Raw genomic sequence first — 24,979 nt, 5'->3', positions numbered from 1 at the left:
GAGCAAATGCTTTAAAAATCTGGAACCGTGTCCTGCAATTACTGCTGAGATTTAGAGAGCCGTGGTTTGTCTAGTTGAGAATAGTTAGCAACAATTACTACCTGCTGCAACTGTGTTTTTACTGCACATTTGTAGGAGACATAAAAATAAAGCGTAATTGAGGCATCAGCCCTCCGAATTCTTTCATTTTCAAGTTGCTCCGACATCGAGCAAAATCTTTAAAAAGAGTAAGGCTGTCAGCAAATACGGATGATGTTTTAATTTTATTTTTTTTTGTATTTATTTACTTTTTTTGCTTTACATTTATGCTTCAAAAACATCACAATTAAAAGGAAGTGAAATGAGGGGGCACAATGAAATGTCTATTTACAGAGTGAGGAGCGTTTACTGACACCGCATGCATCCAGACATTTAAATAAAGCTGTTGAACATTTTAATTTCCCTCAGCTAAGGAATGCTACTTCTTTATTCTGTCTGAGTTTGCATGACATGGCGGCATTGGTTGTAAATTCACTGGTAGAAATATGAGTGATCGAATCAAATTCTATAGAGCATGAGCTCTACTTTTAGCATTTTTAATGTTTGCAAGAACAGATTTAATATTGCATGCAGATATATTTCTCTCATCTGCGCTATAAGACTTTAAATAGTGTTGAAACAGTCCCACCGATTATTCTAATGTTGTGGGAAGGTAGTAATAAATACTGTATATAAAAATACATTTACTGTCTGTTGTCTTCATGTTTATGCAGAGCAACTCATAAAGAAAGTTGCGTTAACGTTAGAGATCATTTAAATGTCATTCAAAGTTACACCACAAGTAAAACCGTAACTGTCTGAATATAAATATATTACATTTCTCCATACACTGAGCGAACTGGACCGCATTTATTATTTAGAGAATGACTGGAGTGCATCTCACTGTGACTCGCTTTACCAATTCAGATCTTAAAACGGATTTATAGAAATCTGTTTTCCTGCTCCCCAATGAGAGTCTCACAGCTACTAACATTCACAATTTAAAAAGATCTGAATGAGCATTTCATTTATTTGTATTTTCTTTTGGCAATTTCCACCTGACTTTAACGCTGACTGAATTTGAGTCACAGTCGCACTTTGCAGAATGACCACCAGAGGCAGCGTCGGGTCAAAAGCTGTTAGTCTTCAAAAATAATCGCAAAGTGCTTTTCTTAGCTTTTGTGCTAAAGTGATAGAAATTACAATCAAAAGATAAAAACTCTAATTTCAATTGAGTAATAAATCAATACATCATTTGCATAATACAGTGACGGATCTCGTAGCTAGCGCCATTAACAGCAACATTTTACTCTACGAGTGCAGGAATGAAACAGACAAGCATTTCTAATAAATGCTACATTATTGTGGCGGTGAGATGTTTCAGACGCTGTTGGTCCAAGGATACAGGCTATGTCAATAAGAGAGGGACTATCGATTGGTCGTGTACAGACAGAAAAATCATTGAAAACTCATAACAAAGTCTATATTAAGCTTCCTCCAAAGGTGGAATATTCAAGGCCGTTTTTCTCCCGATAATTGATGCAGATTGCTGCGATGAGCAAGAGGGTAAAAAAAAAAAAGCAGGATGGATCTACTGCTGGCGCTGCAACGACTCGTACAACCCTTCTGGATCGCCAATAATTCTACAATTTACCTTCATTTCTGTCTTCAACCTTCAGCGACACATTCATTCGACCGGTGGCGGTCGTAATTATCGAACGTCTTCAGCCACAGGCGTTCTATTTCACACCGGCGGAGGGGGTAAGGGTAGGGGGGGTTTTGGGGGGGGCGGGTAGACTTTGTCTCAATTAGCTGGTGGTTTTATCTCCTCTTCCTTTCTCTACGCCTCACACCTCAGCGGCGCTGACATGGATGTTTGTACCTGCTCTACACGGTGGCGCTATCAGTTCAATCCTTGGCACGACTTTGAAGATTCAGTCGCCGAACCGTGAAGAACCTTTTTTGAAGTGTTGTTGCGGGGGGGGGGGGGGTTCTTTGAAGTTCGCCTCGCCAGTTTTTTTCCTTGTCAATGCGTTACATAAAGTTTGGGCTAGCTTTGAACATTTTAGCACGGGGGGGGGCGGGGTAAATATAACACGATGGAGATTTGTATCATCAAAGTCAAATCGTACCTGCGTTGGGGTCCTACAGGTTTCCGTCGCACACGGATAATGATGCGGACACTTTATAATCGCGTTCATAAATGGTAATTATTAATAATACCCTGTCAGACCAACGAGTCCTTTCTGCTTCGTATCATGTGTGGAGTCAGGAATAAGTCGAATAAACTTCTCCTTCCAAAAAAGGGATTGCGATTAAAAATTAAACTGACACCAAACACTGCAAAAGCAAGAAAAAGCTGCTTGTTTGGGGGATTCATGGTCGCATGAGGGGAGGGAGATGGACAAATTCTCTTGGCCAAACCTGGATGTGTGGTTTCCCCACGGCTGCTCACCTCAAAATGAAATTGATGAATTTGCAGTGACTTGATTGATTGTGTTGCTCGCGGTTTGGGCTAGCCGCGCTTCACGCCACGTGGAGACCAGGACCCCGTGCGATCCGCCGGGCGAGGCCACGCCAGAATCGCAACCAGAGGAGGGCGAGAGGCAGACAAACAAAACAAACAAAAAAAAACCTTCTCGTGAAGCCGTTTTCGTTGCCGGGCGGGGGGGAATCTTTGCTGACACCCGGGGCCGCAGATGGTCGACTAAACCTCTGCAACACCTCTAACGTCTCAGGATGTGCACATCACACATCCTCATCCATATGGAGAGAGCATATAAGTGCATATAATTTGAAAAAAATTACCTTACTCTGATGGTATTATGGAGATAATAGTCCTGCTTTTCTCCCCAGCGTAGTTATTCCATGAATGGAACCTGTGAATTTTTAAGGTCATTTAAATTCCAACTGAGCTGTTGTCAAGCCTTTGAAGCCCCCCCCCCTCCCCGAAAAAAAAAAAAATTACCTGTCATCCTTTTACAATACAGGCTAAATGAGCACAGTGTGGCTCACAGGGGGCATTCATAAATAAGAAATATCTGTCTGCGAACTCTTAATTGTGTGGCGCTGAATGAAGCGTCCCCCCCACCCCACCCCCCTAACCCGATAAAAAATGCAGCTGTTCAACAACACGACTCCGGTTGGATACCGAAGACACCGGCATGCATATTTGTGTTTCCAGCACACTTTTTAAAGTGTACGTTAATGCGCCTAATGGGGAGTTAGGACTTTGTTTTACTTCTTCTTCTGCAGAGTAGATGTTAACAAATGCTAATTTGCCCCCCCCCCACCCCCACCCCCACCCATTAAAAATTTGTCCCAGCTGCAGCAGCGCTGAGTGCTAATGATGACACATCCAGGTTTAATTAGAGCAGGATGGCCGACGGCGGGATAGAAGATCAATCAAGGTGTACCTCTGAAATATTTACGCAAGTTTAAACACCTTTTTTTCTAAAAAAAACCCCAAAAAAACCCACTTTCTTCATTTTTATTAATTTCTCCATTTGGATTTTAATGCATCTGATGATGATGATGATGATGATGGATTATAATATTTTGTTGGAAGCAAATTATTCAACCCCCCTATTGTATATTAATTTTTTATTTTTTTTGTAAAAAACTTGATGCAGCACAATTTTTCTCCACAGTCAACACAAAATGCTGCTTTCGGTGATTAATGCAGTCATAAAATTATTCAACCCAACTGAGTAGCATCATTCAAAAGAGCACACATTTGCAAATCGGATGCTGCTGACCAAAAAGAAGCAGAAAAAGTTGGCTCCATTAAAAAAAAAAAAAATCTAATTAAACCACAGAAGTTTTGGGATGTTCTTAAGAGCAACGGAGGTCACTTTTCCTTCCCGCCAGCTCTGCAGGTTTTAACGCATCTCTTATTTCATCGTTTTAGCTTTCCCGAGCAGCGGTTTTATTGTTCAGTGGATTTTTTAGAGCTTTATCATCCATCTCCCCACCATCAAAAGGGTTGACAAGTTAATGTTAGTGATAATAGCGCTGCATTTCATAAGAAGATTCCACTCGCAATTCGTCAAACGTCAGAGCCTGACAAATCTTACCCCTCCGACGTCGGATTCAAAATGAGCAGGGCTGCGAAATAACAAACATGCAACTAACTATTAGACTTTCAAAATAAAACACTTCAAATCCACCAGTGAACCTGAGAAGTTTCATGAAGGAAGGAATGAGAATCATTTCACATAGGAGTTTTATTTGTATGTTTGAATCATCATGGCCAAGCTGTTGTGTTTGACACAGTGGGAGTGTGAACAGGTTGTATTTAAAGCTTTTTTCCGGTTCTAGCGCTGCAGTCTTATGACGGATGAACGCAGACGGTTCATTGCACCGGCTGTGGTTTGATGAAAGGACTAATTCCCCAAACTTCCTGATCATAAATGGTTCTGCAGTGGATGAAGGTAATACTGTGCCAGACTTGAGCTGCAGTCCCTCAAGTCGCATTTACCTGCGGTTGAAATTAAAGAGAGCACAATGGCTGTGGAAGGTACGGGGAAATGGAGTTTGAGAGAAAAGCATTGAGCATAGAAATATGCAAAAGAGGGTTTTTGGGGGGGGGGGTGCTTTTGCATTCTGCTTCATTTGGGCCGACACTCCACCGCATCTCAGAGGGAAGTCGAAACATCAGGTGTGCATAGAATCACTCTTTTTCACCGGGGGCCACATCAGCAAAATGGCTGTAATCAAAGGCCTAGATGTAACCTAAATGTAACTCAATGTAACTCAATGTATTAAAATAAATGTAACTACTCCTTAATGTTACATAACTGAATTTATCACTTATTCAAGTTACAAACATTGCAGTTACACAGAAAAAAAATATGTTTGCTTGTTTCTCTGTTGTAACATAAATGGTTTTAATTTTTCAGGTTAATAAACCCACAGAACTCCATCAATCAAGGGTCAAAATATCCAAGAGAATAAAGAAAAATAACATTACATTACAACACATTACATTACATAACATTATGTCCTAACACAAGTTAGGACATAATGACAAAAGATGTTTTGAACAAAGTTAAAGTTAAAATGGGCTTAATTACAGTACTGCATTGTGGGAAATGTAGTTTATATTCAAAGCAGACTTTTTTTAATCCATTTATTTATAGACACTTTGACCTTTTATGCTCCCGAGGGCCACATAAAATGGTGAGGTGGGCCACATTTGGCCCCTGGGCCTTGAGTTTGACACATGTGATATAGAACATGACGCATCTCCATAGTGAGCAACAGGATGTAAAGTAGCTGGACTGGCAGCATCTTAACTCCCTTGTTTTATATGCCCCCTTATTGTTGATCTTGTCCTTAAACGTCATGACGCCTTCAGAAACAGCCTGATTGTTCTTCCCAGAAACGGATGCTGTTTGTCTCGCCGCACCGCTTCACGAACAAGGAGAATATCTCACCGCGGCGTGGAGGAAAAAGCTTTCTAAATATCCTTTGTAGCACAGGACGCCTCCCAAACAATCAGACAAAGTGGGTTTTGTGTCATAAAACAGCCCGATGCTAACCTGACCAATCAAATTGGATTAAGAGCGGACGGAGATTGATCTATCCTGCGCTCAACAGCTCGGCGTGTTTGACCAGATTAGTTTCAACCCTGTGCAGCTCTGACCACATAGAGAAATGAATCAGCCGTGAATTGCAGCCAAAGCGCCCCCCCCCCCCCTACTCACCCCTGTCCGTCGCAAATGGCAGAATCCCCCCTGGACAATAACAAACTCCACTCATATATCATCCCATATCTATCAAACGCTGGCACACAACAGTCTGTCTCACCTCGTTCTGCCGTCTGCAGGTGAAGGAGGGCCGGCTGAGGAATCCATTTGCATCGCAGCTAATTATACCACTGCTCTGGGCTTTCTGATAGTTAATGAATTTTATGTAGCTCGGTGTAAAAAACAGAAAAAAAAACAGAAAAAATGAAGCTTCAGAGCATGTAGTGACTATTTGTAGTGAAATAGGGTTTGCTGCAGGTAGGAGGAAAAAAGGCCCCGCCGAGCCTCCAGAGCTGAAGTCGGATGTAAGTCCAGTGTGTTAACGTGACTAAATTTCATTATGGAACCAAAAAAAAGTGTTTCTTGCACTGAGGCCACGACTGGGTAGTGTCTTAATAAAGTATTAATAAATGTCTGATGTTACCCAGAATGCTCAGAATTAGAATTAGTTTTGTGGTGAAACACAAATGCTAGAAAAGTTAGCGTTTTTATTTGACTTCATCGTCTTGTTAAAGGAAAACAAAATAGTGGCTTCAAGCTGCTGGTTTAAATTCATGTAACAAAGGCGCGTGTGTGTGTGTGTGTGTGTGTGTGTGTGTGTGTGTGTGTGTGTATTGCATGAGAGGTAAGACAAATATGTTAGCTTCTAATTACATATTCTACAATGAGCAGAGAGGAATATTAAAATAGCTTGAACTGAATGAATGAAACTAAATCACACACCCCTTAACGTCGCTTCTAACCGCTGTTTAAATAAAGAACAAACTTTTCTGCAAGACTTCTTCAGAAGGAAACGCCTCTTTTGTGACTTTAATATCATAAATAGGCATGCTGTGTGAATGTCCCTATTCGTATTAATTCCTTTATACTTTTACGGCGCGTCGGCATCCTTTGCGGCACAATTTAGAATCTTTGTCTTTGTGCAGAAGCCCTTTGCAATCTGTCTGGGTTCACCTCCAGCCCAGCGCCGGGTGCCTCCACTCATAAAGCTAACAGACATAAACCGATTGGATGCATGAGGAAAATTAAGTTTCTCTCTCTCTGTAGAAGACAAAACACAATTTAAGGGACAAGTAGAAAATGCAGATTGTCCTGTATGACATTTAATTGCTTTAACAGCATTATCCCGTCTGTATTAAATGTTCTTTTAACTTCAAGATTAAGCTAAATTGCGTGACTGCTGGTTTGACATTGTGTGTGTGTGTGTGTGTGTGGGGGGGGGGGGCGAACAGGTTCGACCTCTACAGAGTCAAGAAAAGCGCATAAATTTATCGCCGGTTCTCTGCAAGCGCCACAATACAAATAGCAATATTGATTTACAAATAGAGAGCATCCATTTTTCAAACGGTTACCGTTGCCTTAGCGCGAGAGAGCAACACGTTTTTAAGACAAGATATAAATAGGAGGGATCCTTGAAGCAATTATTCCACTTCTGCAGAAACATGGCAGCAGCAGCAATGGAAAAAGGTGTATCAGGCTACCTTTGTCTGTTCTGTTCCACTGAGCAGCTCCTCCAGCCTTTCCTCAGCCCATCAAGCTGCCTTGGCAACAATCAGAGTGGAGTGGCTGAGGCACGGGGAAGAGAAATGTACAGTGGTGAAGTGTAAGGAAATTACAAAAGGAATCAATTCACTGACTTTCCTCCCACCCTGGAAAAAGAAAAAAAAAAGTCTATAAATCAGGCGAGTGGCCGGACCCGAACAACAACCTTTTAAGAGGCTGTCTAGCGAGACATAATGCAACAGAAAGAGGTAATAAGGCCACTTTTGTGCTAAATCCTTGCTTTTTTTGCACTCAGCCATAAACCGTATGACCACTGCTCCTTTCCTCGCTGACCTCATCCTCATTTCTTTATCACCGGCATGAGATTGGGACGCCTTTTTTTTTTTTTTTTTTGGTAACGTATTAGACGCCGGGCATGCTGGGGGATCCTCAGTGAGAGCTGCTTTTCAATCTTTAGAAGCCGGAGTAATTTTCCCCCACATCATGAGGAAACGATTTCTAAATGACATTCCGGTGTTCCATGTGTTGTATCTCCTTCCTCCTCGTAGGAAGACTAAATGGAGGTTGTAAATAAACTGAACAACAGGGTCAAGCAGGAAAGCCACCCGTGGAATAAACTACCGTCCTGCCGTAAAATAAAGCAACGGCGACTACAAGATGAAATATATAAGCGAGAAGAGCTGAAAGCTCCGTATGACCTGTCTGAGTTTAAACCGACATGGGATTCAGATGAGCCTTAAAGCTCATTGGTGTCAGCAGGTGTGTGTGTGTGTGTGTGTATGGGCCGCGTTAATTTTCACTGTCTACTGCTGATAAATGCCAAGGCCTCTTGAGAAACGCCGAGCGGCGGTTTATTTCCACACCCAGCCACAACAACAAGCCGATGCTGCAGCCTAAACGCCGGGAAACATATTTTTTAACCCTATATTCTGCAGGTGAGACGATATTGAAAATGTGCTACCAGGTTGAAATAATAGGAGTTCATCCAGATGTAATGGATGCCTGACAGAGAAACCTCCCTCCCTATGCTGGAATCCAGCCATCAGTCTTGGTGTGAATTACATCCCCTCGCTCTATTTTCGACATAATCATATGCCATGCGATAATTAGCTGAACAAACCCATTACAGTATATAACCTCACAATGAAACTATGTCATGTAATTACAAAAGATACTGAAGCCACGCCGTGTCGAATCGGAGCGGCTGAGCAGCCATCTATAGCTTCTACCAAGGGAAAATGAAGTTGGAGGAAAACATAATGAATAAAATGTGTTTTAATACCTGCATCCCTGCACGATAGCGTTACCTTGGTTACTAATCTTAATGACTGCGGATTGGGTTCTGTTATTCAGGGTCTTCATCTGAAAGCTGAATAGTTGCTATCAACATGTCAAGGACGGCAACTCAGGAGACAAATGTTGTAAACGGATTGTTTTCTTTTCCATTATTTCATTTATTAAGTGCGATCCTTTATGCGCAGAAGCTGTGAAGAACGACCGCACAGGTATACAGCTGCAGAAATGAATGGAATCTATATACATATTTATCCTAAAGGTTATTAAAAGAAGACTCTGGGGTTGCATCCTGGGGTTTTTGTTTTTTTTTGGGGGGGGGGGTGATTCCCATGATCATGCAGTCAGTCTTCTTTCATAAAAACCAACATTCACTTCATGAAAAAAGGTCGCTTAGAAATAATTGCGGGGAAGGGTGGGGGGACTACAAAAGCTGAAGCTAATGTACGCTGATCACTTGACAGCACAAAAAAAGTCTGAATAGAAGTGTAACATGAATTACAGCCTACGCCTTCTGTGATCAGTGAAACGGCACACAAAGCATTAGGGATGCAACAATATGGGTATTGAGATAGCAAAGCTTTCCCACTGACAGCGACAGCATTTGGTTTCTCACAAAGCAGAGGAAACTGCTGTGACATTCAAATGTTGTTGCTGCTTTTAATTCACCGACTCAGCCATCCAGCAGTAGCATTTCAACCGTGCAGGGGGGGGGGGTAAAAAAAAAAAAAAAAAGAGCCTTAGGTAAGCATTTGCCCCGGCCAATGGCAATAGCAAAGTAAATTAAATAAGGTAAACCCCTCATTAACGGAAGCTGTAATAAAACAAATGTCTGTTTAAATTATTTAAACGTGGATTCAAGCTGCGGGTTTCCTCCAAAGCTGGCGTTTTATGGAGCCAGACAGTGCTTAGCATAAGATAAATAAATGGGACGCAATTAAATTATTATAATGGAGTCAAAGGTAGCTCACAAATTAGCCACAAGTTTGTTTGTTTTTATTTTAACAGATCATAAAATTTGCCTTTCTCAAGACTGTTTAATTTCTTATGGTCTTTTTTGTGTTCCCGCTTTATTTAAAGACAATTACAAAGGGCTAACTAGCTTTTTGGCTAGAGAAACCATGAGAACAAGACGATAGACTTTGATAGTTTTGCAAGACTAGCCAGAACTGGCCTGTTTGAAACTTCTAAATCCATACCCTCTCCTCCCAACACCCCCATCTCCCCCCTTTTTGGTTCCCCAGGAGGGCAACTGGAGGAGAATGACTGGTAAAACCCAGACCAGCAACGTGACCAACAAGAATGACCCACGCTCCCTCAACTCCAGAGTCTTTATTGGAAACCTCAACACGGCTATTGTCAAGAAGACCGACATAGAAGTCATCTTCGCCAAGTACGGCAAGATAGTGGGTTGCTCTGTGCACAAGGGTTACGCCTTCGTACAGTATCTGAACGAAAGGAACGCCCGAGCAGCGGTGGCGGGAGAAAATGCCCGTATCATCGCCGGACAACCTCTCGGTGAGTCTCTCTTTCTTGAAAAGTGTACATACTGTTGGCATGCAGGCGGTTTCGTGAACTCGTGAAGGACCGGTTGGATGCAGCCTGTGACGCACTTCTCAGAAAGTTTCCCCTTGAATGAAATACTTAATGTTTAGTTGAAGCCAGCTCTTTGCTGGAGGAACGGATTGTCTCTCTCTCTCAAGAACACAAAACGCCCCAAGCATCTCTCAGACTTCAGAAGTCGCCTAGGCTCCTACATGCTGAAGTGTCTGTCTGTAGTCGTGCTGTTTTGGAGTTAATCCCTCCTGAATCTGTTAAGTGATCCACAACAGAATCTGAACACGGTTTAATTTTAACATTTACCAAACAAGAAACTTGTGAAAAAACTATGTCAAAGTTCGTGACAAGCTCGACTGGAGCAGAGTGGAATGTAAAGCTAATATATGCTCTGCAAGCTTCGGTTTCTCTCATTCCAATCAGTCTGTAATTGGTTTGTTGGGTTTTTTTGGGGGGTTTTTGTAATTGACTGAGAAATGTTACGGGTTGAATTGTTTGGCTCAATTAGAATTAGTTTTGTCTGCGAGTGGAATAATTTCACACCTTATTCTGTTAAAACGTCTCCGTGAGGTCATCAGAGATGTAGAGCGAACATGGAGAAGGGCACATATCTACACATTTAAGACATCATTTTACAGCGATGGTGATGATCACGGCCGGACAATACTGTCTGCAAGAGACCTTTTGATTAAAGCCGTTGTAATGTGTTTGGCTTTTCAGCTGTTGAAACTGAGGCCAGAGTGCACAGAGTGCAAATATCACTTGCAGTCATTATGCTGCACGATTAAATATATCACCATTAGATAATCAAAGGGGCAGTGCATGACAGGAGAGAAATAAATTATTATGTAAATGCAGAATATATGCAGAACTGATGTGTAGCGTTTAAACTCTGCCTGTGGTAATGCACCTAGCTAGCCTGCTGGAAGTTTGGGGGAGGGTGTAACGATCATAAAGCGATGTTTTTCAGTGCATTTATGAAATTTTAATGCAAAATTAATGCAAAATATTTAATACTCCTAGAAAGCCATCATTGGGGGGGGGGGTGAAAATGAATGTTTTCTTCTGCAGAAGTGCACACCAGGGTAAAAATAGGAGTCGGAGCTGTAAAGCTAGTTTGTTGGTCCGGAGTGCATTCATGGACATTTTCAGCAGCACCTGTTTTGTCCTCTGCCTCCAAGCTGGTCTTTCAAGTCGCTCATACTCTCTTCCACTCCATTATAAAGCATCCTGGGGGTAGATGGGGTTGATAATGAAAAGAACTGAGGTAAACAATCCCCGGTTCAAGGGCATTGCCCGGTGAAAATAATAGCTTGTTAACTCCCGTGTCAATGAATATTAGCTGCGGCATAATTTATGCGCAGAATAAAACCAAAAAAATTGCAGAACCTGATCGTGATCGTGCATCAACAAGACAGGTTATCAGTTTAAACGTCAACACTTCCTCATTTTTCTCCCCCCACCCCTCCCCGCTTACTCAATTTCTTCTTTGTTGGATTCTTAATTTGCGTTCCTATTTTTAGACGATGATGGACGTTTGATGATTTTCATTTTATAAGAGGTGTCGACTCTAAAAGATGATTTTTCTATTGCAGGCAAAACTGCCTTTCTAAACATGTTGCGTATGACTATCGATGCCTAATACAAGCGAGCCACGATGAGCTCTCTTGGTTCGGATTAATAGACGCTAATGTTGCTCTCCAAGACCTTTCATCAGTTTTTGCATTATGGATGTCGTCATTAGCAAATATTTAGAAAAACGTTATTAAAGTTATTAAAAGTTGAGGCCAGGATTCCAGAGATATCTCTGATCAGTCTAGCGTTTCCATAATACTAGTTCTGTAGATTTGTTTCTTTACTTTTATGCAAATTGCTGGACTCTATTTGTTGTGTGATTATTTAGTTTTGGTTGAGGAAAGCAAACAAAAAGAGGAAAGCATCTCCATTACCCCAGAGTTCAATTTAAATGGAGACAAGACGGCGCTTATTATATTAACATGTCGAAAGAAATGAATCCATCGTGTAATTATTTGGAGTTGAGAAATGACCTGGAAAAAAAAAGGACCTATCTTCCTGTTGGAAAAATGTTTCATTAAAGCGTTATTACCTGGAGTTGATTGCGCCTCACGTTGAGACGTCACATTTCAAGGCTAAGCTAATATCGCTATGTGTTTCCACCAGGAAGTGGAGGGAAGTGTGTCCATGTGACGGACGTTCCCTGGCTGTGTTTAACTGTTGTGGAAAGAATGGATTTTTATTTTATCTGACTTTTTTTCATATATATATATATATATATATATATATATATATATATATACTGGCAGGGGTGACTGGAAAAAGAGGTCAGTGGAATAATCACGTCGTGCTGGGACCACACAGATAAACCTCAGCTGCTCAGTCGCGCTGGTGATGACTAATCTGTTCGCTCACAAATGTCGAGGGTCAAAGCTCGCCGCCGCCACAGAAGATGAGGCTGTCACTGTGTTTGTGAGCGTGGATGAAAAACAACTGATGGAGGCATGCAAAAAAAATTTATTATAACGCAGCTGGAAGCTACCTTCCCTCCCCCACTCCTATACGCCATGGAGTGGGAAAAAAATGGATGCTCCATTACCCTATCAAACACGAAGAGGAGTTTATGAGATCATAGCCAGGATGGCGAGCACAGCTCAGCAGCAATTAAATAGCGGCACGTATTAATGGTATTCTGAATGGCGTGAGTGCAAAGTCGCGACTCGGTTTCCGGGAGGTAGAAGTGTAAAGAAATGTCTCTTGATGTCACTTTGTGTGAACACAGATGTTCAGAGTGGGAATTATTACCTCCTTTATGATCTCGCCCCCCCCCCCCAACGGTGCTGAATCATCCAAACCCAGATGGAATCCTAATCGATAATATCGATTCAAATATCAATTGTTGCAGTGGTTGAGCAATTAATACGAGTCACTTTAGACTGGAAGTTGTAAAATATTAATCTGTGGATGCTGACCTGTAAAAATTCAAGAAGTTGAAGGTGAATCTCGCACGAAAGACTCGCTTTACCTCGTTTTTAGTCGGCCGTCAGCTACTTTAAAGTTTTGTTGGATAAGAAAAGAAAAAGATGCAAAGATGCATTTCTCTTGCTGTTTGCGTGATCCCCTTCCTTCTGGCTAGAAACGTTGCTCAGGGGGGAAATTCCTCGCGACACTGTGATATGATGATTGCTGGCATCCGTGAACCTCGAATGCATCCGAGCAGTTTCCGACGTCGCCCGCTGAGACGTATCTGCTGCATCTCAGTGGACCCGACGGACCGCCATGGAGATAAAGAGTGACAGATTTTTGCCTTCAGCCGTCCCAAAAATGTTTTAAAAAAAAACACTTAAAGATGCTACTGCTGAGCCCCCACATTTGTACAGTGTGTACTCCACGTGATGCTCAAACTCCATTTGGACATTTATGTCAGTTTTTCCCTTGTATCCTCTCATGCATGCTCGTATCAGCTGATCACGTCTATCCAGTGGCGAGTTGGCACAACTTTATCGTAAATTTTATATTAAATGTGATTTTGTGCATACCTCTAGTTTATTCACGTCCCCCACCTTCAACCTCAGGCTTGGCGGAGTCATCAGCCGCCACCGCCACCACCATCAATGTCTGAACTCCTTGGGGAGGGGTGGATCGGTGCAGATGTCTTATGATGGTGATAGAAACCTCCTGAGAGACCAAATATTAATTATCACAGGCTGTCATGAATTTAATTGATCGGGATCGACACGTACGGCGCTGCGCCGTGCAGCCAGAGATATCTTGACATTTCCATGAAAGATTCTGACGTTAGGCACCCCCTTTTCATTTATTTGTGCCACACAAATTGTGATTCACATCGCTCTTGGCCTTTACATGGTTAGATGAGTATCTCTCTATTCTTTTTTCTTTTCTTTTTTTCTGTCTAAAGATGTGCCTCTTTCAACAACCGGCCTGATGTGTTGCTCATGTGCATCTGCCTGTAGGCAGCAGATGTGATTGGCAGGTGGGGATTGAAGTCCTAATGGAAAAAAAAAAAAAAAAAGAAAAGGACAAAGAAAGACAACATCTGTGTCTATATATGAAGATACAAGCAACCTGGGAGCAGAGGAACAAAGGAGAATGGGGAGGGAGAGGTTAATGGTGGATAGAGGGCAACCAAACAGCGTCTTCAGAGAGTCCATCTGGTGGCGAGCAGACGTGATAATCTCCCTTCTCTTGACTCTTGTTTTGAGCATCTCGCGAAAGAGGGAACTGCATTTCTATCCACCTGGAAGTTTCACAGAGAAGGTCCATCCCATTACAATATAAATGACCACAATGAAGGATAATGTGTGATGGATCACCAATCATACTGCCTCCAAATGGAATTGGCAAGAGTGAGGAACATAAATAATAAAGTAATTTGGATGCCAAATCCATCCTAAGCGGATTACAAAGGCAGCGGCGCTGCAATCAATCGTTGTTTTGGGCCAATATGACGCGTAGCAAGGAGCACAGGACTCACAAAATGAACTATAACTGGAAAGAAGCAGACACAGGTGGAAGGAGAGCGACGCTTAAAGTGGGTTCACGACGGTTATGTTCTTAAAAATCATCTACCTTTTGGCATACGTCGTGTCTGAGTAGTCAATTCCGTTTTTTCTTCTTTGATAAACTGCAGTGGGTTTTTGATGGAATAAATGTTTTCTTCATTCCCTGTTCAGTTTTCAGGCCGTCCAAGTTGACAGCTGTACAATGCGTGTCATAAAAAAAAATTCTTCAAACGCAGTTTTAAATTTTAGCATTGGCAGCTCGCAACTTTTTTTCGCAGTCGTCTCTGCGTCTCTTTCCGTCTGGTTTTTTGTAATGCTGTTTTTTCTTTTTGTATACAGTGCGCTTGATTTATGAATCGACTGACAACTGATTCACTTTATTCCGTAACCGAATCAGTCGATCAATCCAAACAGCCGACGAGGGGAAAGCAATGCTGATGTCAGAATAGAGCCTAGAGTCTTTTATTTTTGGCCTCTTTTCTTCTGTCTTTCTTTTTCCTTACATTTTAATTATTTTCACAAACATTAACAATTCACCGGATCAACTGCCCATTAAATACACACATTACGAGTTATTACATCATTTTGCAGGTTAACTGATGAATGGATGAATTATTCGAGGGCCATAAAAGTAAAGGAAGCATTTTTATGAATGAACCATCACCTGTAATGGTTCATTTGTCATCTTGTTGGTTGGTTTTCAGGATGGATTCAACGATAACTGACTTTTCTTGAAGGTATTCCTCTCCAGTTTGGATTTCCTCTTCATCTATCGCGTACTAACTACCAACACTGGAAAAAAAAAAAGATATCACACTTCCACTGCGCTAATTACCAAACTATTATATTTTATTAGCTCTAAAGAATTGAAACTAACAGGATATGGTTTCTACTATCTGTTAGAAAGCCATTCTGTATATAATACTTCCTGAAGTGTCTATTTATCTCAATCACGAGTGTGTAGGTTGTCAAGGTTGTCTCAAAAAAAAAAAAAAAAAAAATCTAATGTGTAACTCATATAGACAAAATGAGGCCGTAAAGTAAATTACGACACATACAATTCCTTAAACGCCCTGAATATCACAGGCTTAACGTTCTAAATGAATACCCTGGAGGGTGGGGGTGGGGTGGGGGGGTTCTCTTTTATGTCTGTCCAAACCAATCCTCCTGCATCTTCTCCACCTGGCTGGTGTAAATTCTCTCCATCGTCCTCCATTAGTATTCACGGCTGATTCTTTCTCATTGAAATTTGCATAGATAATTCCAGCTATGTCTACAATAACTGCACAGCTCAGTAACTTCCTTTTGAGATCAGGTTGGGATGCATGAACAGTCATGAGTTCGAGGCCTTGTGGGTATTGCAATACGTAACTAGATGGGCCAATTCCTCCTGATCCACTGGGTTGAGCCTTGCCAAAGCTGACTCCATAAGGCCCCCTCTGTGTCTTTCATCCCCATGTTGGGGGGGGGGGGTTGCCTCTGAGGAGATGTGTGTATTCACTGCTTATGTGTGTGTGTGTGTGTGATGAGCGAATTCCAAAATTTGGAAAAGGATGGCGTTCAACCAGAGCGGTAACATCACACACAAGCTGTAATTCCATATACGTGTGATTTGCTGTTTTTAATTTCTCTTTCATCCTTTCCATATATCTCCTGGTCCTTGCGGGTGATTAGAATGCAGCCCGATGTTCCGTCTCCCCCCTCATTAATCATGCTCCGAGAGACTCAGTTGGACGCTGAATGCACAGTTGGCCTGACCCAGCGCTCCGCAACAACAGCATCCGCAGCAACAATAACATCAACCGCAGGGCAAAGTGGGGGGATTTATCCCAGCTCAAATGTATGTAAAATATAAGAAGTGTTGAAATCTTATGTGGAAACAATGAAGAAAATTTCAAGATTTCTATTGTGGACTCAATAGGCTTTAATAAAGCCACCAAGGAATCCAGGAAAGCACATTCCCCTCGGACTGCCAGGATCTCTCCCTGCCTCTCCGTCTGTCTCTGTCTCTTTGTCACTACTGCTCACTAGTGAATGAGACACACTGTGGTAGAACCGAAGTGGATTACGATCCGGGTTCTTCTTGGCGAAGGATTCTCCAGTTAATTCTCCGATTAGAAATCCGGGTTCAGAAGGTAGAAACCCGGAATTGGAGTCGGAGTCGCTCCGGAAACTCACTTCATTCTGGGATCAGAATATAGACCAAAGACTTAAGGATGGAGAAATCGTTTCTTAGAGCTGATTTCCTTTCATAACAGTTTATATCAACACTTATTTGTGTGGCAGGCTTTTTAACAAACAGACAAATATATATTTTGCTCAGTAGTGATGCCTCATGGTTATCTTCCTTTATTTTAAACAATTAATCAAAGATGAAAACCCGGTTTGGGGCAAATCCAATAATCTGCTGTTCATCTGAGTTTGAAAAAATAGAACAAAAAAAAAAAGCTCAATATGTCATTTTTACCTATAAAGACCCTCCGGTGGGGGTTTGTGATCTTTTAAAGCCAACGAACACATCGCTAACGTCCCAACCTCACCCCCCATGAGTCAGTAAGACGCATCCATCTTCATTCCCGCCTCCTTCTCTTCCGTCTGACCAACCAGCCACCTCGGAGTCTCGGGCTACATTATTCTTCCTTTAACTGACGGAGGATCCCTGAAGCTCCCGCGCCTTCATTTATAGCAGTTAGCAGATGAAACTGATGGAAGCTGGGAGAGATGAGCGGTGTGGCCGGCGAGGCTTCAAACTAACAGGATTAGCTCGAAGCCTAACAAGCACCCTGGCTAAGATGTCTTCGTTAATATCGCATCTATCTCCGAAAAAGCACCACGGAGACACCGACTGGGCGTGACTTGGGACCAGTGAAGAAGAACAGAGCTGGATAATTACCCCCAATGCATAAACACTGATTGACTGAGCTAACATTAGGGCCTCGGGATGAAATAGACTATCTCTAGATAGTCTAGACTATCTCTGGATAGTCTAGACCATCTCTGGATAGTCTAGACTATCTCTGGATAGTCTAGACTATCTAGAGATAGTCTAGACTATCTAGACTATCTCTTGGTTTTCTTTCTTAGACTATCCAGAGATAGTCTAGACTATCTAGACTATCTCTTGGTTTTCTTTCTTAGACTATCCAGAGATAGTCTAGACTATCTAGACTATCTAGAGATCTAGACTTTTCATTTAAACGCACAAAGTCAAACTTGGCTTTTGATATCCCCAACTCATCAGGATTAAACGGCACATTACTGAGTCATGGATACGTGCATCCAACATAATGAGGTTTTTTTGTTGGATGTGTGTTCTTACAGATGCTCTGTTTGTGCGTGCAGAGAGAGAACGCTTCATTAAGAAAGTTTCCGCTGCCAGGTTTGCATCCGCACAACCACGGCGACCGCTGGAGTGCAACCTTTACGCAGAGTCGACCCAACTCGACGTACTCCATATTTATCGACCCGGTCGGTCACGTCTGTTCCTTAATTTCCATCGGTCGATATGTTTCCTCAGGCCGGACCCCCCCCAACAGAAATCCACAGTGTTAAAAAAGTAAAATCCAAAGCATTGTGTGAGTAATGCTTTTTGACTTGTGATTACACATGCGGCGATAATTACTGCAACGCCGGAGGGCAAACCCTCGCTCCGACCCCCCCCCCCCCCCGCCCCCAACTATGCTGCTATGACAGACTCATTTGGGTGTCCCTTCACCCCCACCATCTCATATGAAGATGGACAGTGTAAAGAAAATAACTGTAAAACCCGCCCGTAACCTCGCCCGTGGGCGATCTCTCTCGTGTGTTTACTCGTCTTTCGCGTTCCCTCATCTGACTCCACACGTAGTCCGCCGCCGCTACCCTTGTTGTCTCGCGCAGCTTCGCCTCATCCCTCCATCCTCTTACTCACGAGGTCCCCCTCACTCGAAGATTACGCTGCCAAGCCGAAGGTTTCTCTGAATCACTTCGGCTTCCAGTTGGTAACGGCAGAAAACTGACTCACAGCTGGAGAACGGGACCCAGCCTTGGGTGCTCCAACCCCGTCCGGTTAAAGGTCACCACGGGCACGACAGCGGTTAACTACCTCAAGTTTATTACAGTCAACACTTTGCATCAGCTTCCACAGAGAGTAACCTTTCTGACACCATCCAGATACGGTTTGCAGTCAGCCCATAACCATCCCAAGGTACTCAGAGAACTGTTTAGAGCACTGGTGCATGGCAAAACTGCCCACTTGGCCTTCTCAGACCTTACATCTGCACGACTCTGCTCAGTTAGAAGGATTACTCCACCGCCGGGAGACTCCATTCTGCTCCTGACAAAAAGATCCGCATGCGAACACATGTTTAATTGAATACGCTGCAATGGAACAAAACATTTGTGAGGATTTTTTTTTTTTTTTTGCATAATTGAGCTAATCTTAAAGCTTAAATCCTCCTTTAAGACTCCATCTCCTTTGTCTGTCTCTTTCTTTGTGGTTGGTGTAGATTTAATTACAGAAACTGCGCCGAGGGGGAAAATGACCCGTTCCTGGATTTGACCTTTTTGTCAAAAAGTGTCTGAAATATTTAGCGCATTAAGTGAAGATTTGATTAAAGCGGTGAGGCGTCTACTCGCTTGGTTAAATTCACAACCTGGGAGAGCCAAAGAGACACGCGGCAGGGTGATACCCACAATCCCGATAGCGCTGACGGCCTGGATAAACGTACATGAGGTGGCCCAAAACACACAGCTGCCTTGCTCTAAGCAAATTTGACAAACTCCAGCTTTATGCACACAGGGAGGCGTTGTGTTCAATAAATAGCAGCTTGTTTGAGGTGCGTTACTGAACTTGACAACTCCTTGTGGCTTGTTCACACGTTCTTATTAGTCTGCAGCCTTGGTACAGAAATGGGAAATGGTAAACAAGTTCCACAACCGAGGAATGTGTGTTGGCACGGTGTTCATGCACTTTATCCATCTTGCATTTATTGCCTTTAAAGACGACTTCCAAGCGGTGTTTTGTGGGGATAATGCAAAAAATCAGCACAGAGGTCTTTATAATCTTGGTTTTCGGGGTATAGTCTTCCTATTTGGAGCCTTTGGAGCTGATGAGATCTGGGACTCGGAGTGTTTGAGAGCGTCTCCGGCTTTCTCCGTGGTACCTGTGTGACAGAATTATTAATGAGCTGTGTCTGTATTTATGCACCTCATCTAACAGGGGAAGATGGGCTGCCTTCATTACTCTGAGTTGTGGGAGCCGTCCTGTCACATGAAATTTGAGCATCGGCCGAGATGAGCGCTTCTTATAACAAAAGGCGAGATTTATTCAAACGCTAATTCGGATGAAATTGATGGGTCAGGACGATGTCAGTCTCCTCGGCTCATGCTCAGAGAGGAGGGAGATCATGGGAGTGGGAGGTGTGGGGAAAGGTTTATTTTAAGTGTACGGTCAGTGAGCGCCACCCTGTGCTTCTCAGCAGTCATTACACCAGAATATAAGAGACCAGTGAGATCCTGTCATGCCTCACCAGTCTGTTTTTATCCTAAAATACTTATTTGTACACATAATTAAACTGTTCATTTTTTCAGAAATTTAATTCCAGTGAGTATAATTTTTTTTTCTGTAATCTAATACTTTTTGATGTCTATTCTGCAGATGTTGGGGTTGTTATTCGTGGAAATTAAAATCTCTGCAGCCTTTAAATCGCCATACAATATTTGCAATGAGGGGAAACAGCACCCCCTTCAGGAGATAAAAGGAGCTACATCTGCATATAGATGTGGGGGGGGGGGGTTTTCCCCCCAGACAGAACAGAGGCCAATGTGGCAAAGAAAAGGTTAAATTATTATCACACTCGGTTTGACTTCTTGTTTCCATTTGCTTCTATTCTATTTCTCTTTCTTGTGTGTATTCTGCTGTGTTTTAAACTGCTTTACGCAAAATGTGACACGTCACTCTAAAAGACAAACACACACACACACACACACACAAACTCACACTCAGACTGGAATGAGTGCTGGCAGAGGTTTCTGACTGGCAGACTGCTATCATTGAGTTACAATTACAGATATAGAGCTCCTCTGTCTATTTTTAATCTAGCAGCCCTGACAGGCTGCCATTTGTCATCTTTTGTCCATTGATCACTCTTTACTTCACTCGTGTCACTTTGCAACTCGTGGCACAGAAATCAGAGCCTCGTTCATCTCAGGTGTAGCGGGTGGAATCAAATATGAAGTCTTTGCGTCTTCCTTTCTTCGCCTAAAATGATCCGACAGCACGGGCGGCGGCGCGGTCGTCGGTGACGTGGTTACATTCAGGATTTCTAACCCCCTTCAACCCAGAGCGGTTGGTTTTATCTGTGATGTCACTGATAGAATGTGAGCCGAAGAATCAGATCTGGCAGGCTTTAATGCCTGTGTGAATGGAGACGGAGACTAGGTCAACATTTGAATACTCTCTGATGTGATTCTTTGCAGTCTGCTGACCCTGACAGATGGAGAGAGAGAGAGAGATAAAACAGAGTCCCTGACAGAAGAGGCAAGGAAAATAAGATAAACTAAGCAAGCAGAGAGGGAGGGAGGGATGATGCAGATTAGGACCTAAATAAAAACTAAATGAGGTCTTACTTGAGAGAATGGAGGCAAGGTAAATGGAATTCATGTGCAGCGAAATGATAAATGACTAAACTGAGGCGCATTAGAGGGCGGATGAATGTATTTTCTTCTGTTCAGCCTTTAGAAAGTAATTCCTTTATATACTGGGGGAGGAAATAATGACAGTTTCCTGCCTAAAGGATTTGTGACTTTTATTTTTTTTTTGTCCCTGAATTTTAAAACACAATAAATACATGCAGGCGCATTTATTATTTATTTACTTTTGAATAGTTCTGAAACTGGGTAAAAGGATAAATTCTTTGTAATAAATTATATTATATTATACTATATTACACTAATATTATATTATTATTATATTATATACATATGTCCCTTTCATAGTTTGGTCTGCTGATCATTGATTTCAGACGATTAATCCAAGACAAAAATCAGTTTGAACTACAAATTAGAGCATATCATCAGTTGACACGTTTCTGATTGGTTGATGCCGATCGATTGAAGTCACAGCATCCAAAGGATGCTCAATATATTCCATTTGAGACCATCACTACAGCCAAATGCTGGGGTTTAGAACCAACACCCACCACAAAGCTGCAGTGGTTCTGCCTGTTTTCCACTAGGGGGCGCACTTTGCTTCCTCTCTGTGTTGCAGGCGGGAACCAGGAGGAGGCTGTTGTTCCTCCTCAGATGGGGGCATCTTTATGCCCCTTAATAATATCTCCTCTCTTTTGAGGGCATCCCTGATGGAGAAATTAATCGATGGTCGTTTGCATGCAAACATTTTGAAAACAAAAGACGGGCGGCCAAGCATACAAAAACTGCTAATGTGGTGCTGGCTATTCATGGAGTAGATAAACCTGAGTGCATTCATTTATAAACTATTTGAGCCTCATGGAGCTGGCTTTATCTCATCCTAGCTTTTTTTTTTTTAGTATTTCATCACCTTTAGCTGGACGGTATTCTGTCATATTAGACTACATTAAATCAAATGAGTCGTTCAGGCTTTGTAAGAATAGCACAGAGAGATGATGTTCTGTCACAGACTGCTAAGCAGCTGCAGCTCTCCACAGACTAGATACGTTTTGCAATTACTCAGTGCCAAAAGCGGTGTCTGTCTAATGAGCTAAGTGAGGCTGTAAGTCATAGGCCAATGAGATGTGATGGCTCGAGCAGATTTATATCCATCATGTGGAAAATCCTCCCTGTGGGCATCTGCAGCATCCCTCCATCTTTGCTGGAAATGAGGGTCATTTGTTAACAGGAAGCGTGTCTCCAACGGCAGCAGAGAAAAACAGAGCACTTGTGGACTGGTTGCTGCTTGCACGTCTTCCAGGAAGCACATGGAATCTTAAAAAGGGGAATGATGCGTTTAGATAGTTGTATGGAAGAGATATTCTAATGAAAATGGATGCAAAGTTTTTATTCACACTGAGAAAAGCATAAGGAGCGGTGAAGGAAATGATCTGAACTAGATCGAAGATGCTATTGTGCTAATAAGAGATGAAGGAGGCAGCATTACCAGCACTGATTACACCATTTTAGTCTTGGAATAGGATTTTCTCTTTATTACACATTAATAGATGGAATTTTGGACAAGTTAGGTTCAAATCTCAGTATTTCTCTCCTGTTATTACAGATTCAACATAAAACAAAACAGATGTGGAGCATTTTTCCATTGAATCTCACATCAGAAAATATTTTAAGTCACATTCCTAATCATCTGAGATGATTCAGCCTCTTGATTTAAATGCTAGATGAGAGCATCAAACCTTTTTTGAAGTGAATCGGTGTATTGATTTAAATCCTGCGTGTAGTGCTGTGTAAGGCGGTACATCCTTCCTTCTCGCCTGCTGGAGGCTGCTTGTATTAATCCATCCCGGACAGCAGATGTCCCTGCTCTACTAATCTATAGCAAATACTGATTTTTCACCTAGAAAAAGTGGAGGAAGGGGGAAAAGAAGTAAAAATGTACCATCAGCAACCATCACCTGTGCAAAAATCAATCCCATATAAATTGATTTGAACCTATAGCCCGGTGCGTGAACCACTAATCACATCTTCTGTATTGATCCGGTTTGATTTTCACAAGATTAACTGGGAGGAAAAAAATCATCTTTTATAAGTTTCCTAAGTAAAAGAATAAAGAAGATCATTTGTCTTTTTCAAGCGTGAGCGGCGGCGGCGGCGGCGACTGGGAGACGTAGATCGAAACCCTTCGCCGCCATACTTCCTGTTTCCGGAATTGTTTGATTTCAAATGTTGCTGCAGAAACATGAGATAGTTAACGGACGATTGTGAATCAACATGCGCACACGCCTCACAAACGACACCTCTCCTCCCCCCAGGAAACAATAATGGAGACTTGTGGCCTGTTTGAGTTCCATTCCCAGGTCATCAGATTCAAAAACGCTTCCTTCCTCTGCTGCTCATTCTGCTTCTCGTCCCTCTTTTAACCGCCGCCGTGACATTTCTTTGATTCCCGATGAGGCCCTGCCGGGCGGCGGCGTGTTTCTGTGATCCTTTAAATCTTTCACATCTCCATATTGTTAGCCGTCACTTTGATCCGGCAGGTGAAGCTACTCGAATAGAACGCAGGCGCGTTGCAGGTTTGAGTGTTTTATGGTGTCACGTTTAGACGAAAGGGGTCTGCTCCATTTTCATCCTCGTGCAGGTTGCACGTTTTCATCCATTCATCCACGCTGGAACTTCTGTATGTTGTTTGCCCTCATACAACCGGGGCATAATGGCCTTTCTTTGTCAGGAGTTTCATCCTCAGACTGATTTTGTGAGGGTTTTTTTTTTTTTTTACACTCACCTTTGTGTTTCATTCAAACACCAGAAAAGTCAGGGAGACTGAAGTTAAAGAAATACAAAAGCGAGCGTGGCGGCTTTGTCCCCGGCGCCCACACTGCCTTCTGTCGGCACATTCAGGATGAGAACCCGAGTCTTCGATGACTTTAACGTGAAGAGAATCGGTGCTAAAACAAACCAATGAGTCTGTTAGCAAGTGGGATACCCCCTCCCACCTCTTCCTCACTCCCCCACTGAAATTGCCTACTGAATATAATGAAACGAATCTCACAAAATCAACATCCAGGCCAGATCCTTATCCTTGTCTCCTTAGCAACACCATCCCCCTCCCCCCCTTTTGCAAGTAAGATGAGATGCACCTTTTCTCAAGTGCACCCAGAGGTTGTGGAGGGAGTGGACGATTATTTTCGTGCCGATGTCTGTGTGTGTGCTCACGTGGAGTCGGATAATAATCGGACAGAGGCTTCCGGTGGGGGGGGGGGGCCTCCTTCTCGTCTTTTGATACAGAAAGGAACGTTTGCTTCGCCGAGGACGAGGCGGTGTCACCTCAAAGGTCAATCGTCAGAACTCGAGGTTCTTTCTCCTGACTGGGGTTCAAATTTTTTTGAAACCTTTTTTTTTTTTTTGAATTAAAAATAAGAAAAAACCTTGTATAGAAACAATTTAAAGTCAAGTTGAAATTCAGTCTTTTGCGAAAATAAAACTGAAGTGCCGGATGGACAGAATGAATGCTAACATGGCCTGAGGAACAATCTAATCATCTTGAGGATGATCAGGATCCTCATCCAGGGGTCTCACCTTCATAGTTAGGAGTCACCTCATGGGGATCAAACCGGTAATGATGAATCTGAGCCGCCTTGATGGACGATCTGCGTTTGCTCAGGTGGTAATTTAGATTTTTCCAATTACCAG

At 42.5% G+C, this 24,979-nt stretch overlaps 1 protein-coding gene across 4 annotated transcripts in view; it reads left to right on the top strand.

Annotated features, from left to right (window-relative positions):
• The window catches only part of LOC137587533 (RNA-binding Raly-like protein), a 71,595-nt gene that overhangs the window by 21,931 nt on the left and 24,685 nt on the right, over window positions 1-24,979 (top strand). For all 4 annotated transcript variants that reach the window (XM_068304005.1, XM_068304006.1, XM_068304003.1 and 1 more), the window contains exon 2: window positions 9,809-10,082. In XM_068304005.1, coding sequence (XP_068160106.1) covers window positions 9,827-10,082 — 256 coding nt within the window. In that variant the 5' untranslated portion in view covers window positions 9,809-9,826. The remainder of the gene's footprint in view (window positions 1-9,808; window positions 10,083-24,979) is intronic.

Source organism: Antennarius striatus, chromosome 20 (genome assembly GCF_040054535.1).
Source record: "Antennarius striatus isolate MH-2024 chromosome 20, ASM4005453v1, whole genome shotgun sequence".
Taxonomy (NCBI): Eukaryota; Metazoa; Chordata; class Actinopteri; order Lophiiformes; family Antennariidae; genus Antennarius; species Antennarius striatus.
This window is presented reverse-complemented; position numbering and strand designations above follow the sequence as displayed.